At 41.5% G+C, this 20,218-nt stretch overlaps 2 protein-coding genes across 2 annotated transcripts in view; both read left to right on the top strand.

Annotated features, from left to right (window-relative positions):
* Positions 1–3,577, top strand: part of LOC137255975 (putative RNA-binding protein EEED8.10) — a 32,365-nt gene extending 28,788 nt beyond the window's left edge. The window contains exons 20-22 of the mRNA XM_067793610.1: positions 395–502; positions 2,287–2,352; positions 2,897–3,577. Of these exons, the coding sequence (XP_067649711.1) occupies positions 395–502; positions 2,287–2,352; positions 2,897–3,024 (302 nt within the window). The 3' untranslated portion in view covers positions 3,025–3,577. The remainder of the gene's footprint in view (positions 1–394; positions 503–2,286; positions 2,353–2,896) is intronic.
* Positions 3,578–15,142: 11,565 nt separating this feature from the next.
* LOC137284805 (beta-1,3-galactosyl-O-glycosyl-glycoprotein beta-1,6-N-acetylglucosaminyltransferase-like) lies at positions 15,143–19,898 on the top strand. The gene is made up of 2 exons (XM_067816791.1): positions 15,143–15,215; positions 16,821–19,898. The coding sequence occupies exon 2, from the start codon at positions 16,822–16,824 to the stop codon at positions 18,370–18,372; it is 1,551 nt and encodes a 516-aa protein (XP_067672892.1). The 5' UTR covers positions 15,143–15,215; position 16,821; the 3' UTR covers positions 18,373–19,898.
* The last annotated feature ends 320 nt before the right edge of the window (positions 19,899–20,218 follow it).

Below are 20,218 nucleotides of genomic sequence, written 5' to 3'. Positions count from 1 at the left end.
CAATAACACAACAATCACAATCTATCAGACTAATACAGTTTTCAAGATGCTAAGATACATTTCTGACATTTTTCGATTGAATGAGAATGAGATCACTTTTGCTGAAAAACGAGGTACCGATAAAGGATAAGATCTGACTTATGACATGTTTGGTAACAGCAACATCGTCATGAATCTGTGTCAGAATATGTTCATGCTTGTCATCAGAGTAAACATGTCCTCACAGCATTAATAATGAAGCTATTCGTCTGTGTGTGGACTTTTCAAAGATAACCTGCTGCCAATGTACAGCTGCAGTATTGTAGTCTTCTCAATAAAATATGAACTCAGCAACATAGACCTGGTTAAAGGAACACAATAGTTGAGTGTCAAGAGTTGCATTCCTTTCCTTAAGGAACCAGTGTGGTGCCGGAGAATGTCTCGGTGCCGGCATGTCTGGAGGTCAGTCTGATTGATCTGTCCAGGCTGAGTCTTCGAATGGACCTAGAGTTGCTGTTTCCAGGTAGGTGTCACTCATTTTACATCATCTGTATCACTGCCAGTCATCTACTACAATGCATGATGGTCCTTAAACAAATCAAGGCCAGAGCATCACATTTTTTTATCAATAAATTTTATGTCCTGGTTATACTGATGTGACCCACAAGAAAAATCCTGGCAGGTATCAGTATAGTGTGCTGACATCTGGAGGACCCAGTTGTCCAACTCCCAGTTGTAACCTTCATCAGTATAACTTCTGTTATGCAGACAACTCATTTGAGTACAACAGTTTTGTCTGTCTATATTTTTTCATGTAAGTTTCCGAAAAAACTTATATTTTTTGGTATTATTTCGACCCTGATTTGCTAAAAACTTTTCACAAGACCACTGAGAGTGTCACATACTCCACATACTAGTATAGGTTTGGCACATGTCAGTGTCACCGGATCCACTGTTAGAGTAGCAGCATGCTCAGTGTCAAAAGAGTTGTCTCCCTTACAAGTCATCAGGGGAAATTACTCTCCATTACTGACTCGGCACACATGCAACAGCCACCACACATAAAATTAACACTTATTTCAAACGCAAAGCTGTGACAACTAACTCAAAGACGGATCAGACATCAGTGTCTAACATTTAAAGAATTTGCCCTAGATTTTGGAAGAACTATGATAATTGTAAGTCAGTGTTAATGTATAGGTCTAATGACTGTTTTTGAAAATCTATGGCCTGAATCATTAATGTGCTGGTCTGTTACTTGGAGATGAACAGCTGTGTTTTTGTTGCTATGTCAGAGGTCACAAAGTTTGTAGAATTTTCTATTTATTTTTATTGTATTCCTTATATCTTTGACAATAGTTTGCAGCCAACCAAAACAATTTCTGATTGTATGAAACGATATATAGACATGTGTCAGCATGTATGAACTAACTTTCAAATTGGAAACATTGTATTTGTTTTGAGACCATGGATGATTCATACTTCAATATCATTTCAGTCTGTGCACATGCTGATGTTGTTTTTGAATTTCTATTGAAAGTTATCACTAATCATACAAATTGTCTTTAGGGATGAATATTGAGATAAATCAGGATATACTATGTCTTAGCCAGTCGTGTCAGTCAAATAAAATGTCATGAAAAACACCCAGAGCATCTTAAATTATGTACAGAAATACCCAAAGGTATATTGGTTCTCCTCAAAAGTTCTTATTTGATTATACTAATTTGCTTTTGAAAATATTGCCGATTTACTTCCCTAAATGCAAGAGAACATATTTCAGAGCGTTTTCATTTCACATTTTGGAGTATGTACGTGCTATTTGCATACAATTTCTGTTTCCTTAGTTACACCCATGACCTCTCATGGTTCTGTGTGATTTTGTTAGGATCAGCTAGGAATTGTTAAAATGCATTTATTGAAGAGCATACACCACCAAATATACCATATGAGAACCACACTACACATAACGATCTGGGATAGACTTTTGTGTTTAGCAACCTATGCTTACCACAAAAGGCGACTTCTTGTCATAAGAGGCGACGAACAGGATCAAGTGGTCAGATTTGCTGACTTAGTTGACACATGTCATCAGTTTCCAGTTGCACAGATTGATGCACACACTGGTTTGTCTTGTCAAGACATGATTATTTACAGAATGCGATCGTGTAGCTGGAATATTGCTGAGTAATCTAAACTCACACACTCAGTCACTCGTATGACACCATACGGGTCACATCACTCTCTCACCCTTCAGGGTACCTGTTTGTTTGACCCAGGAATGTTTTGACATGTGGTGTATTACAGACCATTATGTAGAAGAGTATGAGGAGGACTGGTACCAGGACGAGGAGGACAGACCAGACCCTGCAGGTGACTGAGTTACTGGGGGCATGTGCCCTAAACATGGAGCTTGGTCTTCTTCCGGAGATAGGGACCTAAAAGGATCAGGGGGTCAGGCTTCAGACCTTGATCATGTATGTTTAGTGTGATAAGGAGAGCTGTGAGGATGAACAGGTCGGTATGATGATAAGGAGAGCTGTGAGAATGAACAGGTCGGTATGATGATAAGGAGAGCTGTGAAGATGAACAGGTCGGTATGATGATAAGGAGAGCTGTGAAGATGAACAGGTCGGTATGATGATAAGGAGAGCTGTGAAGATGAACAGGTCGGTATGATGATAAGGAGAGCTGTGAAGATGAACAGGTCGGTATGATGATAAGGATGAAGATGGTGTTGAATTTGAAAAAAATAACAATGGTAATATGAATAAGTGAGTGTTAACAGGTCATACTCTATTTCACCCCTCACCTCACCTCACAGCACCTCACCTCACCTCACTGTTCAGCACCCCACCTCACCTCATACAATGCTCTTATGTCCCATTATCAATATGATCCTGCTAAAATGTTCCAGGTAATTTCAAACCAGCTGGCGAGGAGGTTGGAGAATGCCCATGGGAGGAGGGACAGTTTGCTGACCTGTGTAATGACTTCTTTGACAATGACGACCCTGTCCATGAGGAACTGTGGGACCTAGGGTGACCGTTGCCATGGTGATGTCAACTACCCAGGAATCTGCAGCTCAAGCTATGACTGCACAGGCCAGTCCACTGGCATCAGACACAGATAAGGACTTGAAAACAGACCTTGGTACACCTAATTGGGATAGTGGAACTGATATCGTCTTCTTTACGGGAGACAAGGCAGGATGGAGGGTCTTTATGCCCATGAAGGTTTAGAGTGTGTGAGTGTAATTCCAGAGAGTTAGAGACCATCAGAAACATTAGGACACAGTTTAGAGACATCATGAGTGACATAAATAACAAAATGTCTTCTCAGCGATAGGTGTTTGTTATTTTTCCACTGTCATCCTGCACCAGAGTGTAAATTCTCAATTACAAGAATCTACCTGAGTGAAATGTAGATTTTGGTGGCTTGAGAACTCCAATGCGACAGAGTGGAGAAAGATTTATGAATAATTTACTGTTTCCCAGATGAATTTATGTTTGACTGCCTGCCATTTTCTCTGTACAAAATGAATGTTGGAATGAAATAGATAATCAGGCTGAAATAAATTATGTTGTTTTGTTTAAGATGTTTTGTTTGGAGCTGAAGTTTAAGTTTGATGGAGATATTTTCTTGAATCGTCCTTGAAGTTGAACTGAGAAATATTAAATAAATATACATGGATGCAGAGTATTTGTGTGAGGACACGTATGGGGACATGCATGGAACTGGATGTGCATGCATGTGTGTGAGCATGCATGCGTGTGTGCATGCATGCATGTGTGTGCATGCATGCATGTGTGTGAGCATGCATGCTCACTAGCGTTTTGAAACATGCTGCTTGTTTGACACATTATGTTTGTAGCATTGTGTTTTAAATGCACACACACACACATACAAACATTTAAACACCATCCTCAAAATCTTATTCAGCTGGGAATAAGATGATAAGAACAAAGACAATGGTCTATAGTCTGTTTGGCTCAAAAGCAGACTGATCAATTGCAGAAAACTAGAAAACTATTAAACAGCATACTCAGTGATCTAAAGTCATAATCTAAACATCATACCTACTCTGTGAGGTTTTTGCAGAATGTTTGCACAGTTCACTGTTTGTTACGAGGGAGGAGTGCAGAGAAAGGGACAGCTAGGTGTTCAAGAAGCATGTGCACAAGTGCCGAGAAAGTTATCTTTCCATTCACTTGTGCTGTGCCCTCTCCATCCTTTCACGCAAACCTGCCTGTCTCTTTCTCTGCACTCCTCCCTCATGCCAAACAGTGAATTGTGTCAATATTTTAGTAGTAGATCGTTAAACAACTTGTTTATTTTTAGGACAAAAATTCTGCAAAAACCTCACAGAGTTGGTATGATGTTTTGATTATGATCAGCATTTCATTGAGTATGCTATGTTTAATAGTTTTTGAGTCAGATGGCAATTCATCGGCCTGCTTTTGAGCCAAACGGACTATAAGAATAATCTGTTCATAACTTCTTCTAGAGGTGTTTAGAAGTTGGAACAGTAAGGAAGAATGACAATATGAACAACTTTATTGCTGTGAGAGTGAAGTTTTAACACCGTTACCAACCAACATGAAGAATCTGTGTATGCACTGTAAATGAACAAACAGTCACATTAATTGGATAATCAGTCTCGTCCTAACCACAACTGGTAAGTCATCACAGAAGCAGGCTCTCACCATCACCCAGCTGGCTATAGATTAAAGGTTGCCTCAAAAGCCACATTGACAGAGGATGAAAAGGTCCATAACCTGGTAGACCAGTAAACAAAGACCCTCTCCCCCACTGAACTTTTCCCCTCAGTTGTGATCAGTGTTGAGGAAGACAGTATCAGTACCGACTTAGTGACTTGATGTTTGTTGTGAAGTCTATTCTAGGCGGCAATGCATCTTCTTGACACAGACATGCTTAGTCTTGGTTTGACTTAATGGAGTCATCATTGTCGAAGGTGACAGCTGGAGAGTTGTCATAGTAACAGGGAGTTGAGATGTAGCAGATGATGTAGTAGCAGTGTTAGTGGCAGTTGTAATTGTAGTAGTTACAGTGGTAGAAGTAGTAGGTGTTATAGTATAGGTATAAGTGTGTGAGAGTGAGTTGGCTTTTATTCTGCTTTTAGCAGTGTTTAAAAATTACTGCTACAAAAAATAGTTAGGGATATTTGTAAATTTTGAAATTATTAATAATGATGTAGTTATTCATTGACATGCTGACAAAATATCAGTCATGAAAATACCAGAATCCATAACTTTTTTGTCGAGGATATATCAAGTTGGGGGACACCACTAGCAGCAGTAGTAATAGTAGCTGTAGTACTGGTGGTGATGGTAGTAGTAGTGGTAGTGGTGGCGGCGGCAGCTGAAGAAGGAGAAATAGCAGGGCTCACAGAAGACGTTAGTGTTGCAGTCATGTTTATATGTTTAAAGTAGTCACAGATGAGGAAACTGTAAGAGTCACCTTCTGGCAGCCAGTATACTAAATCTCATACCTTTACGTGAAGTGCCGGTGATGGGGACCAGTGGCTCTTGGACCTAGCTTGTAACTTTTGGTTGACAGCTATGTGATTGTGTGAGAAGTACTTGCTGTCATCACAGTGGAGCGAGTGAGTTTTGTTTTACGCCACACTCCGCAATATTCCAGCTATATGACGGCTGTCGGTAAAATAATCGAGTCTGGACGAGACAATGCAGTGATCAGCAGCATGAGCATCGATTTGCGCAATTGGGAACCAATGACATGTGTCAACCAAGTCAGCAAGCCTGACCACAAGATCCTGTCAGTTGCCTCTTACGATAAGCATAGTCTCCTTTAATGGCAAGCTTGGGTTCCTGAAGACCTATTGTACCCCGGAACCTTCACGGGTCTCATCACAGTGTAGTTGGTTTCAGTTTCGGCATCATTAGTGGATATGGTCGTAGTGTCGGCAGTGGTTGTGGGCGTAATATCAGTAACACTAGTACTTGTCAGGAGTGGGTACAGTTTTTTGCAGATTGCACTGGTGCATTCATTACTTTCTCGTGATATTCCGGGACAAGCCGCATATCCAGATGTTTATACATTGGTTTATACATCGGTGACAGCGATATGAAAGTTAGGATCAGTCTAATGCAGTGTTTGATTTTTACCCACATTTGGTACCCCACAGTGTGTACAAGATGTCTCTGACGACCAAGTTTGATGGCTCTGTATCTTGGAGTGAGATGGCCCTGTTTCTAACAGAACTACATGAGTGCCATGGATTGTTGTGTTAATACGGGCCCACGGCATTTGCAATGACCACCACTGTGTTCAGACACCGAAACGTCGTAGCTTTGACCAGGGAGACTACATACAGATTGTAGATTATCCCTGCTTTGATGAACCTTGGTTTGTAACTATATCCTTGCATGTAGACTTGACGCAACTCTAAATTGTGGTGCATTAAATCTCTGTCCACTGTGACAATATATATAAAAATATATATATTATCGCTCGTAATCTGGTCATAGCTGCTGTGTTCAGCAAACAAGTGAACGGTTATCGTTCAAGCCGGCAATTTATGCCTGAAAGCATGCATGATGCACATGCATCTCGACTTCAGTGTTGTGTTGTGAGCTCTTCATTTCCACAAATAAAAACCTTTCTAACCACAATCTCAAACAATACTTGAATGGACAAAACACTACGAATCACGTTTTCCTCAAACATGACTTCCGATGTATTTTTTTTATAAAAAAAGAGAGAGGTTAAAATATTCCATTGATACTTAAATGCCATTTCCAATATTATCACGTTTTCTTTGCCTTTCAGTATATTTGAAGTAGAGCCCAGGTCACAAATTAGGCATTACGTTGGTTATGAAAAGTCCTTGGATGGGTGACCATTTGGGTCAGCTTCACTCGTGAGTGTTACCAAAAAATTGTCCTGTCCCACACTGAAGCATGTGCGATACGTGTGGTCTCACCTTAGGCAAATGGGTCCAAAACTGCCTCTGTTCACCCAGCAGAAATTGGGTACCCGATCGGGTAAGTCACATGCCTAGTACACTTCTAGCACCTCACGGACAGCTTGGGTTGTCAGGAGTAATGGTGTCCATTATGTACGCGCTTCGAGCAGACCTATGGTCTCTGCTCTGAGCATGTCTTATGGCGAGCAGTTCAGCGTCATACAGGCGCTTGTTTTATTAAATAATAACTGTTTCTGGGTTTACGAAGGACACTTTTGCCGATACGTGCATATGCCTGTTCCCTTTCCCTTTGCTTCGTAAATAATGATCAGTTCGTTAGCAAACTATTCAAAGTATTTAATTGTATAATTCATTTTCACACATTATCGACATTTTCGTGACAATCCTAATCCTGTGATTTCTGACGTACCTGGTACCGTAGACGATACGCCAAAAGGTCACGTGATCTGACGTGTCACAGTGATGGAGTAGTGCAACGTGGTCCGCACGAGCTTTTATGGTTTTGAAAGGTTTGATTGAAGTGTGGAATTACTGCGACCTTTGCAGTGTTGTTGGTCCTGCGACTGGTGGTCGTCATAGTGCGTGGTAGTGGCGGCTGTCCGATGTTGGATATTACAAATAACCAAAGGGGCAAGACACGCGCTGTCATACGGACTGTTTGACGTTAGACGTGTCGCCAGGTACAGCCTTACGGCCTGTCGGGGAAGATGATTCCACAAGCAGAAAATATTGTGTTTGTACCCTTGAATCGTTGAAAATCGTTATATGGATGATCAATTAGCCAGCCACGCAACATTTAGGGGTTTGGTTATAATTAATCCAAATTTGCCGTTACACCGAGATTATTTCATCTACTTAGTGACGTGAACCAAATTGAACAGAAACGTGCATGGGGTATGAATGGTGAGATTTAAATAAAAAGGTACATTTGTGAACCACAAAGCAATACCTTTTGCATTAATTTTAAACACGGACCATCATCCACTAGCCGATTGGCACCATTCTCTAGGAGGAGTTACGTCATCACCTCAACCTACACGTGGTTGTTCATACACATTAGCTTGCACGCTTCTAATTTGCAGAAATAAAAATATCCCGAAAGAACCATGTAAATACAAATCCTGGTTACTAAGGTTAACAGTGAACCCATCCTCGATAATCCAATGTCTTTTGTCACCATTATAGTGTGGGATGTGACGTCACATCTCCATGTCTCTGGCTGTTAAGCGCAAATTGACTGCAATTAATTCAGTTGCCTCTCCTCGGAATGCCAATTTTCTATTTCAATGTTTCGGTCCCTTGTAATAATAAAATCATTTTGACACACTAAAGATGAAGTTGAAATTGAAATATTTGATGGCCAATCCTTGCAGAGAAAACCTGTCGTGGAATAAAAGCCCGGAAACAAATAACATGGTTCCAAATAAAACAGTATGTATGGAATGGCTTGGAAGCATAATTAGATTCACGCGCGTGATCTCTGTACAAGAATATACATGTAAAAGAAACAAACGCTGAGTTCAACGTCGTGTTTTCAAACCGACATTGAGGTTGGACAAGATTCTTCCAGTAAACGTATGTAAATTAAACGAACTGCCGCAACTTTGATCAGCATCTTCATACATCATTTCTTGTGTTCAGTCTCTGCGAAATATATGGTGTATCCAGCAAGTCTGGGTGGCTGTCTTCCATACTTGCAGCAGCAACACGATCACTTTGCACACTCCATATTGCCCAGGGCGAGAGAAGGCGCCGACAGCAGGTAGCCCGTCCAAGTTCATGTCGTACTGTCTCGCCTTGCGTCATTTGTGAGAGAAATGGGTTGAGCGTGTCAGTTTTAGCCAGACAAGAGACAGGGATATGGGGTGAAAGAGTGTATGGTGTTGCTACTTGTAAATGTTTCTTTCATATATTTTTTTCATTCCACATCTTTGGAGGACGGTCGCTCCAATATTCTCACATGCAATTTGAACAAACTTCACCATGATGGACACCATGACTGAAATATTGCCCAATGCCACATTGTTCCGGGGCGCACTGATACCAATTTGGGGCCTCCACTGTAGAATAAATTTTAAAGGGTACCTAAATTCCGTGATGGTCGGAAGAAGAGGTGAAACAATGGGTCAGTCGGAAACCTTGTTCGAAGCAGCTCCCGAATGGGTATTGGGTGGTTTTTTTCTGAAATTGGTATTTGGGCATTGGGTGGTTATCACGCTGTCGCAAGTCTATGTTAAACCATGGGAGGTACCGTCAGACATGACTAGTGAAAACTGGACTTCGTTACCTTATAGGTTCCTTGACGGATGATACTGTGAAAGTATGCAGGAAGTGATGTCCTTCTGAGTATCGTGCCTCTGTGACACCGCCCTGACGGCGATGACGGTAAATCTGGGTATTAGGTGGTGGCACTGTCGGAAGTGGCACTTAAAATAGGTGTCGGGTGGCTGACGTGTGATCTGGGCCGATTATGTGCCATAAAATGGCAAAGTGCATGTTCGTTCATTCTGTTAAAACTCTGGTTGGAGTGTGCCAAAGTGGAATGTTTTCAAAACCATCGCGAATCGTGGTTTTATCCCAACTAAGACGTACGATCTATAACACTAGGGCAACCACTGAAGGAGCAGAACTGAAAATGAAAACAGTATGAAGCGACGATTCGTGAGAAGTGAGTGAGGTCGCTTTCATATTATAATCCATCAATATCACGGCGGGGGACCAGAAATGGGATTCACACAGTGTACCCATGTGGGATTCGAACCCATGTCTTCGGCGTGATGAGCGAACGTTTTAACCACTAGACAGCCCCTCCGAAGGGAGCAGAAAGACACCCCGTTCGATCAGGTTGAGGGTGGAAGCAATCCCAAAGACCAGTTTGTCCTCGTGTAATTTGACGGATCGGGATGGGGACAACGGGCCTGACTTCACCGTTAATTCTTTCATTACATATTTCAAGGTGCCACGTACGTCGATGACTTCTTGCTTAAAGGTTAATAAAGTTTCGTAAAGTTGTAATCTCCACACAGGTGGACCAGTAGTAAGTTGATTGCCTTCAGTATGTGTGCCAAACACTTTTCAATACGTCCTGTTAAATGGTATTGGAAGTTTGTGTCAAGTGGTTGATCATGTTTTCACCATGGCCGCTTTCTAACAAACTTCTCTACAGAGTGTAATTTATAATTCGTCTGCAGCCATTATTTCTATTACTGTAGCATTATTTCATCAAAACTGTTACAAATGATAAGGTTGGATAGCCATGTGGATAAAGTGTTCGATCGTCACGTTATGCCAAGGCCGGGGTTTTATTCCCTCGTGGGAATAATATGTGAATACCATTGTCCCCCGCCGTGACATTGCTGGAGTACTGTGTAAAGCCCACATCACTCACTACCAATGATAATTCGTCTTTGCACACTCTATCAACCGTCTGTTGACATAATTTTCAGAACCGTAACAATAATTTTTTGCTAGAGAGTGCCCTGAATTTTCACAAACAAGTGAAGCTGCAATAATTTACATTTATTTTGGCAGAGTAAAGACCAGTCAAACAGGAAACCGAAGAAGTGTCGTCTGCCCCTCCTAGTCAGCAGACGAGATAAACAAGCCGCCCCTCTAGCCCCGGGCAATGCAAGTTGTGAATGGGAGATTACCCATGAAAAAATACACGATTTGTTCGAAAGACGTTCCCAAATGTCGATATAATCTCCCGGAAGTGCGTGGACAGCACTTTGTTGCACCCATAGAGTTGTCTGGCCTGACGTCCTTTCCACGCCATTACGTCAATGTGTATTATTGCGAAGTTAGACCATGATCAAAACAAGTATTTTTTAAAAGAGGAAAGTCAAGTAGACACGGTAGTTTTCCATTCACCGTAGAGTATCTGTAAATCATGATTGGGTTTCATGAAGAACCATTCACCAGCTTCATCAAGCCCTCACGGTCATAGGAAGACTGCCAATCGCACACAAACTCCGCCTTTGAAGGTTTCTGTTCAAGAAAATGTTGATAACGTTATCTGACCACCGGTTAAAAAAAACATGGGTGTGCTTACCCTGATCCGAGTTTAAGGCAAACTCTGGAGCGCTGTTTGAAATCAAATTAATCTTAAACCACATTCTAACTTCCCAAGGTATGTAATAGTCGGTTGTCAAAGATGCTCCATGTTTCGACTTCCCGGCTTCTGTGTTACACTTTATCCTTTGTTTGTTGTTTGACGCCGCACTCAGCAATATTTAAGCTGTATGGAGGCAGCGTTCGAAATAATCGCCGGCCCTGACGTCCAACCCCGGTTGTTTTTGCATCGGGCCGGCAGTTTCAAATATCTGCAGGCCCTTGTGGCCTTCAGTAAATTATCTTTTTTCACAACTTGAATCTTTCCCTTGTCTTTTCCCCCTTTACTAACGTTTCGGAATGATCCATCATGTTACGATAACTTAACGATTACTTCCTGGTATTTCACCGCTTTGTGCATAGAATGTCCACACCAGTCTTTAACAAGTAAAAACATCGCTAATTGTTTTTGTAGAAACAGTGTGACACTGTGACCAGTGTAGTCTATTTTGTGTTTATTGGTCTGACTTTAACAAAATGGGACTGCAGATTTCATTCTGGGGCCTGTAAATTTTAAAACCTGCCGGCGGTAGGTGGCCCTGATGGATAACTGGAAAATTAAAGTATGGCAAACACTGTATGGCGGATGCATGTAAATATTCGGTTCTAGACCAAACAATCCAGTGATCAACAAAACGAGCATCGATCTACTCAACTGGAATACGATGACAGGTGTCAACCAAGTCAGCGAGCCTGACCACCCGATATCCCCTAAGTCGCCTCTTACGACAAGCATGAGTTACTGTATGGGGACCAATACCGTGCCGACTCTTCCTCTGCATGGTAACAGTATACTGCATGCGTCCACGCGAGTCATGTGCAAGTAGTCTTAAACTGACTTTTATTTTATTTTATTTTTTCGTTTGTTAATGCGTGTCCCAAATGCAATACATACATTTGAGTGGTGTTTGGTTAAATTGTGCTCAGGACAATGCATGCATATAAGACATGCATGCATGTGTGTGCGTGGCCGCTCGAACTGGTCCGAATGTCCTTTTATAGTGCTAACCCACTAAGACATAATGCAGTAGTTTAAGAAGGATACTTACACAAGACGCAGCGTAATGACACCGAGACAAGGCGGGGTAACAATAAGTACAATCATGGGCGGATCCAGGAATTTTGAATGGAGGGGGTTCAGGGAGTTCGAATCTCCACTGGCTCCGCCAACGCAAAAAAACATTCAATGTGATCATAAATCATTCTCAAAGGGGATGGGGGATGGAAGTGGGGTTGGGGGGTTGGTCGAACCCCCTGAACACCCCTCTTGATCCACCAGTGACAATTTTAATGTAGTCGTCAAACACATTAAATTGAAAATACGCCGTTAATATCGGGCGTCAGACGGGATCGAACCACCGCCCTTCCCCTCTTAGGACATACATTGTGGTCCAGGAGCCTCATCCATCTTGAATTTATGTATAAAGTAAGTTAAACTTAATGTACAAATTCAATGACGTCCCCACATCCACCAATGATTTTTGAAAAGTCCCTCACGATTCAATGCTGCATTTCAACCTTGAACCTACAAAAATATAGTCCAGGGTACATGATAATCTTTTCATGCTTCCTTTTATAATTCAGTTATTCAATAATTCATCTCTGTCAAATACAGATACTGACACGGAAGAAATTATCAAAATTTCATAGAAGAATACCGTCTAGATGTGGTGGACATGTCGATCGAAATCGGTCGTCTGCTCTCCGTTTGACCTTTAGTTGGTTGACACCGGAAGTGTTACCAACACGGGTTACGGCGCACGTGTTTTCATCTGTTATGTTAAGATATGTCAGCCATCGACTTGTCAGAAAGTATTGCACAATAGGACTAACGCCAGGTGGCTATGGAATGTATTACGTGGAAATAAGATTAGCCCAATCTTTGTTCCCACAGGTTATATCATGTTTGTCCAGAGGGGTGTGACTTCAAATTGTGTAAAAGTCTCGTTTACACACATCGAAAATTGTAACTCTTAATTGCTTAAGTTATTATAGTAAATAGGTACCAAAGTCTGTCCGCATCAGCTCTTTTAACATGTTTTAACAGGTGATATAGTCATTTGTTAGGGGTTTTTTTCCCTCTAAAGTGATGGTGTGAAGTCCATTTCAGGTGTCACCGCATGGTATTGCTGGAATGTTGATAAAAGCGACTAAAAACCAAACTAGCTCACTTTGAAGAGAAATATTCCAGATCGAAAACGGATGGTGTGTTCTGGGTGCTACCATTTTTTTCCAAAACTAATGTCGAATTCTGTTATGAGTTCACTGTAACAAAAAAAAATGAGTTGTGGTTACGATATTAACGTAAAGAATATTCCCACAGTAAGATCGCTTATTGCCAGTTAGGAAAGTAGGAGTTGACAAACCATCACTGGCACGTTAGACATTATGTAGCTGGACGATTCCAAGCACTAACAGACAGACTTGTAATGGAGTCTTTCATAATGCCTTCACTTAAACCATACCATGAACCAAGATGGGCCTCGTCCTTTGTGAACCCGTGAAGTTCACGTTTAGAAATGGTCTTGGACAAGCATGCTTGTAAGAGCTAGGGCTCGCTACTTTGGTGGCTGCATGTCATGATGCATTGCATCCTAACAACGTTCATCAAGGTGTCAATGACTGGAACGCCTGGTCCATTTTCGATTATGTGCAGATCACTGTGATGTAGCTGAAATTTTGCCGAGTGAGTCGTTTGGCAACATATGAAAGTATTGCAAGCGTTACCATAATAATCTCCTAACGATACAGCGACATCTTCATATACTTACTTAGTTGTACTGTTTTCTTTCTTTCTTTATTCATGATACATGATACATGATACATGATACATGATACATTTGCAGCCTTCAAGCTGCGGTGACGCCGATTATTAGCGTGAAATATCAACATGGCAAGATTTCGTAAGACCATACGAGTAGCATTACTCTTTAGTCGGTTGAACTTACACACGGTTGGATGAGTGAAAACATTAGCGGGAATAAAACGGTTATGGAGGTCATCGTAAGCAGTGCATATCAGCAAGAAATGGTACTCATTTTTCATGTAGTTACAGGAACATATTTCACACAATCTTAAGCTTTTGGTTTTTTTTTTCTGTATCTACCCATTTCTATATTCAATTAGTGTGAACTACACCTGAATTTAGCTAAAGCAGTACGGATTTTCTTGATAGCTATGCAATGGAGATATGGCTCAATACCAAAACGAGGTTTAAATTGAGAATACGAATGGCTTTTAGGGCCAGTAGACAACGAGAAATGCCATTCCTGTAAATAGATGTTTTGGGTTCTAGCCGTGAACTCAGAAATGAAGAGGTTCACATTGGGTATGGATTGATTTTCCCATACGTACTCAAAACCCATTGTATTCGATAAATGTTTTTGATGTCCAGTTAATTTTATCATTTGAATAATCTAACAGTAGTAAATTGTAACATTTCTTAGGAAAACGTGTAGAAGGCATGTTCAACAATTTGTACCAACACATAATACAGCGTTTGTATGCAAAGATGATTGGCTCAATACAATGCCGCCTGTATTTAAACATGTTCATATACATCTACTCTGTAAGCTCCACCCATGAAGATCCGGATTAGACGTGATCTTGAAGTGAAATTTGCGCTATTGTACAGACGTTTTATTGTAAACTATGTTATTTTTGACATATAAATATGCTTGTTACGAATGTTTCCATGATCTGACACCAGCTGTTCGAGAATATTCGAGTGTATATTCTAAGTCTCCAAGTGGCTCCTTCATTAATATTCACTCGTGATTATACCTCTTAAACTTAAAAGCAGGTTTGGAATAGATCAACACGCTGTTTACATCCTTGAAGCATCCAACAAGCCCGCTCCGTCATCCAGAAACAGATATCTTCTCGCCTCCGTGACATGAGAGCACGCACGTGACGATGATACGCTGGCCCTGGGAGGGGGAGGGGGTCAGAGGTGAACAGGGAGGGTGAACGGGTGATTAAAGAGTTCGGGAAGGCTGGACAACAAGGTGATGAATGTAAAACAAGGGGTCGGCATCAACCTGTCCTTCGCGGATCTCAGTCTGGTATAAAAGAAGGTGAGAGGTGGAACAGCGGTTTAATCTACCTGCGTTTGCCGGGAATAATTTACTCTGATGACCAGCTAACATTCATTCAGGTGAGTGTTTACTGAATCAATTCGCAATTCACTCTACTCATTAGTCGTTAGTTCAATATTATGGAGAGGAACCATTTGTATGGAAAGACTTTCTTTACTGCAGTAGTTATGACGTTCCTGTGTAGGTGCTACCAAACAAGTGACCACATCAGAAGTTGTCTGCCCATAAAATCTTTTAAATGCCACTTAAAGACACCTAATATTCTGACCAAATAATTATTTTGGGACCCACAAGTCATAATTGATTAGAATTTAGTGGTCGATAGAGGTTTTCGGCTTAGGACTTGGTTATATGACACACTGTATAGCTATATATTGATGTTCTGTGAGAGTGAGACATATAATTGTTTGGGCCACAATAAATAATTACTGAAAATACCCAGTTTATATAAATGTCGGGTCCATTCATAAGTTTCTGGATAATCTGCTAATTTTTTATGAACATATTTAGAAGTCGTCCATTAATATTGTGATAGAAACAGTCTTGAGGACTTTCAATACATACGGTATATGAAAGGTCTCCCCATTTGGTGACAGGGGGCTAGGAGATGTTCGCGATAGAGCAGGAATATTTCTAAAAGCAGCGTAAACCACAATGTCTGGGCCCACTTGCACAAAGCAATCTTAGCCCTACAACTATCGTAAGCCTATGTTGGAGAACAGGAGTTACAATCATTGTAGTAGCACTAAGATCGCGTTGTGCAAGCGGGCACTGGGCATGCCTGCATCACTTCGGGGTTTCCTCCCATATAAAGGAGACACACCCTGTTATGACTGGGATACTGTTCAAAGCAGCGTCAAACCCACCTCACTAACTCAGATGTAGTGAAAACAACAACTAAATAAAGGTCGCTTTCCGCGAAGCAACTCAGTTATGAATAGAAGACATAGGAAGTCTCTGCTTGCATCACGATACAATGCTGATTATATCATAAGTATAGATAACTTATCAAAAGTAGAGTTAATAGGATTCACCTTCAAACAATACTAATACCATATGTGTTCGTCCAGAAAACAGCACATCCTGACTCCAGCCGTGTCACACTGCGGAAACCCATACAAAGGCAAATCTCCGCTACACATGGCGGAGATATGTAATACAGGTCCACGCAAGAAATAGCTTCGGACATAATCTTTGTCTCTAATTATTTCCTCATAGCGGAATGTCCTCAAAGACTGTTCATATTGTCGTTAGCCCAGAATATTTGATTAATTCCGGTGAAATATTTTGGAGCAAATGTAACTGTATTTGAATTATTACCAGTGCGCACTGATAAAAGACACTTGATGTCATGTTTATAAAGTGGGTGCATCATGGTGTTCAAAGCTCACTCACTCGCTCACTCACTCACTAGAGTGGTAATGTAACCTACTGGCTAACGCCTCCGCCCGTCGCGCGGAAGTCCAGGGTTCGATTCACCACATGGATACACTGTGTGAATCCCAAGGCTGGTGTCCGCCAAGGATATTGACTGTTATTGTAAAGCGACCATAAAACTAAACTCACTCAATCACTCTTGGGTGGACACCTGGTGTCACCATTTAAAGTGTCTGCATTATGATGTTCAAAGCAGCTCGAAACCTCACTCACTCACTCTGTTTCAGGATGCCAGCCCGCTGTGTCCAAATCCTGCTGCCGTTTGGAGTGACCTACACGTTGTTGGTCATTTCACTGTGGAACGTCTTGATCTTCCTGGGACCAATCATATCATCCAAACTCCAGGCCATGGGTGACGTCACGAGCCGGGGACGGATGAGAGTGTTTCACGGCATGTCCAAACCGCCGATGGCTGTCGGTGTACCCGTCAAGTTCAAATTGCTGACTTTGCTAAAATTTCACCCAAATCCAGCGAATGAAACTTTTCTCAAAATCGGATCTAACGGTACCAACGACAGTATTCTTGCAAATAAGACTGAAAGTGCATCAGAGAGTGACGATTGTACACTGGACCTTGAGGTAACAGACCAATGTTTATCTTTAGTGAAAGGTTCTGATGTGAAGACGTTGAACAAAAAGCCGATAATTCCTAAACCTCAATGTACACTTCAGAACTTATTGAAGAACTGCACGAGGTTCAGATATACCCATAGGTACGAAGACAAACCGGTGACCTCAGAAGAATTAGAATACCCTCTTGCATTTGCAGTCAAGATGCACACAGCACCAGAACAGGCGGAACAGTTGCTAAGGGCGATCTATCGACCACATAACGTCTACTGCATCCACGTCGATCAGAAAGCTGAAGCAGGGGTGTTTGAGACGATGAAATCTATCGCTGATTGTCTTGACAACGTTGTCGTCATTGAAAACAGAACGACGGTGGTGTACATGAGCTCTGCGGCCATTCAAGCTGAGATGAAGTGTATGCAGAAGCTGATGGAGTCGGAGGTCAAGTGGAAATATTACATCAACCTGGCTGGTCAAGAGTTTCCACTGAGAACCAACCTGGAAATTGTCATGATGTTGAAGAGGCTGAACGGCGCAAACGACATAGAAAGTTACGACCATCCAAGATTTCAGGAATGGCGATTCAAGAAGAAGTTCCTGGTTATTGATGGTAAACTTGAACAGACTGACGTCAACAAGGAACGTTTTGGATATGACATTCAGCTGAGCAAAGGGAGTGCGTATGGGATGTTTAAAAGAGAATTTGTGAAGTTCGTATTAACGGACGATGTTGCACGAAAGTTAATAAACTGGTTAAATGACACATCATCTCCGGAAGAGAACCTTTGGGCGACCTTGAACACTCTTCCGTGGGCGCCTGGGGGTACGTATGTTGAGACAAGACAGACATTCAACACACACGCCTCTCGTGCTCTCATCTGGAACTGGGACAGAGATGTCTGCCACGGCACCTTTGTCCGTAGCGTCTGTGTATTCGGCTCTGGAGATCTGAAGTGGTTGACTTCAAGACCAAACGTCATCGCGAATAAATTCAACAACGACCTTGACCCTGTTCCTCTTGATTGTCTGGAGTCATGGTTACAACGTCGCCTGCTCCACCCCCTATTGCAGACTGTTGACAAGCAATACATTGCAAATTTACCGCATGTTAAGTATTATAATAATATTGACTTTTCGCATCTTTCAACAAAATATTTGCAAGAAAAGAAAAGGAAATGGTTAGAGAAACATTCGTGGAAACCATTCTGATGACGTAGTATTGAACACAGACTGTACAATCACTTCGGCCCTTGTAGCCATGACATCATCGTTTGTCAAGTTCTTCAGCGGTGATAGTTCGTAAAACTCTTTGGCTATTAGAAGCCTGCTGTCAGCTGAGCACGACCGATTACAACCTCACGGTCGTCTGAGAACTTCATGACCACCGTGACGCTGATTATTCTCCCCAAGCTAAGTTCTCGTGTTTCTTGTCAGTTTGAAATTCCATTTCGTTTCAACTATCACAAATTCAGTTTACTGAGAATGCGAGGGTAGTTGGGAGCTTTTCCGTTAGTAATCTCGAACCAATGTGACTAAATAACCAAACATAAATTCTTACAGGAAATTGTAAATCAGTCGTAAATGTTATCCTAGTTGACTAGAGAGTCATTCAATAAAATGTACACTAACATTTAAATGTCGCTACGCTTGGGATTCCAGGGTAACTTTCCAGATTCTGTAATGGCCGGGAGGTGAAGGAAGAAGTCACGCACTGGAAAGACGCTTGATCATTCGTGTCACTCACGCTGTTACAGATAGTTTGTTTAACGTTTCCTGAAGTTTCTAAACCTTGAATTGTCGTATCCATTATCCTCCAAGTAGTAATCTGCATACAACCCTTTTCATGACGAGGGGTTTAAAGAACATACAAGCTTTCACTAAGAGAGGAACACTTTATTTTTCCCTGGACAAATATACCAATCAACAGAGCTTTGCAAAATTAAACCAAATTAACAGGCTTCACGTGAGAAAAAGAAAGAACCCCGGTAATAAATATGACTGGCGTGCAACATATGGCGTTCAAAAAGCTAAAGAGACATAAGAGACATCGTTTAGCCTTATCTTAGTCTTGTTAAACTTAACAATGCTAGTCTAATCGATGAGACAGTTGAATGTCAACAATGAGTAGTTATATTCCCAGGTTTTGTATCCCGTTTCACATGACGATGAAAGTGTCCCTCGTGTATGCTGAAGTACGTGAGTGACCGCGTTGTGAAATAGGGCAAAGACAAGGGAGGGGAAATCATCTTAATGAAAGGTGCAATGAAATCGAACGTCGTATTCGCCACTTAAATACTTCATATGAAGGTTGTCGCGGCTACGTCGCGTACAGGGATCTTTCGAAGATGTCGTTTTATGCGCATATATTTGTAATTCGGACGAAAATGGGGGAAAAAGAAAAGAAATTTGGATTTCTTGAGAAGATGTCTCAGTTTTATAGGCAGCAGTGGGAAAACTTTGGAACAGACCCTTGAAGATTCGGATGTGAATTGGTCTTCACCCGTGAAGGTCCGCGTTAAAATTGGTCTTCAGCAACCCACGCTTGTCGTAAGAGGCGACTATCGGGAACTGGTGGCCATAATGCATCGTATCACAATAGCGTAATTCGATGCTCATGATGTCAATCACTGGAGTGTCTGGTTCAGATATTTACAGACCGCCGTTACGTTGCTGAAATACTGCCGAGTACGGTGTTAAAACCAACCTGACACCTATTGTATATAATGTTACATGTATTATAGTCATTTATTTTGAATAAAGTTTATGATTTTTGCTTCGCATTTCTGATTGTGTTTTAATAAAATGAGCAGAGTAAGTCATATATGGCCACAGTATAAACCGTTTGTGTTACGTAATTGTACTGTTTCAAGGTCAACGGTCGTAGTGATTTAGTATGGTTTTATGTCGCTTTGAGCAATATTCTAGCAATAACATGGCATGGCCAGTGACACCAGAAATGGGCTTCACACATTGTATTTATGTGGGGGGATCGAACCTTGGTCTGTGGCGTGACGAGCGAACGCTTTAACTATTGGGCTAGCCTAACGTCCAAGGA

This window comes from Haliotis asinina, chromosome 1 (assembly GCF_037392515.1).
Source record: "Haliotis asinina isolate JCU_RB_2024 chromosome 1, JCU_Hal_asi_v2, whole genome shotgun sequence".
NCBI lineage: Eukaryota > Metazoa > Mollusca > Gastropoda > Lepetellida > Haliotidae > Haliotis > Haliotis asinina.
Note: the sequence above shows the minus strand (reverse complement) of the source record. Positions and strands in the feature narration are given on the sequence as shown.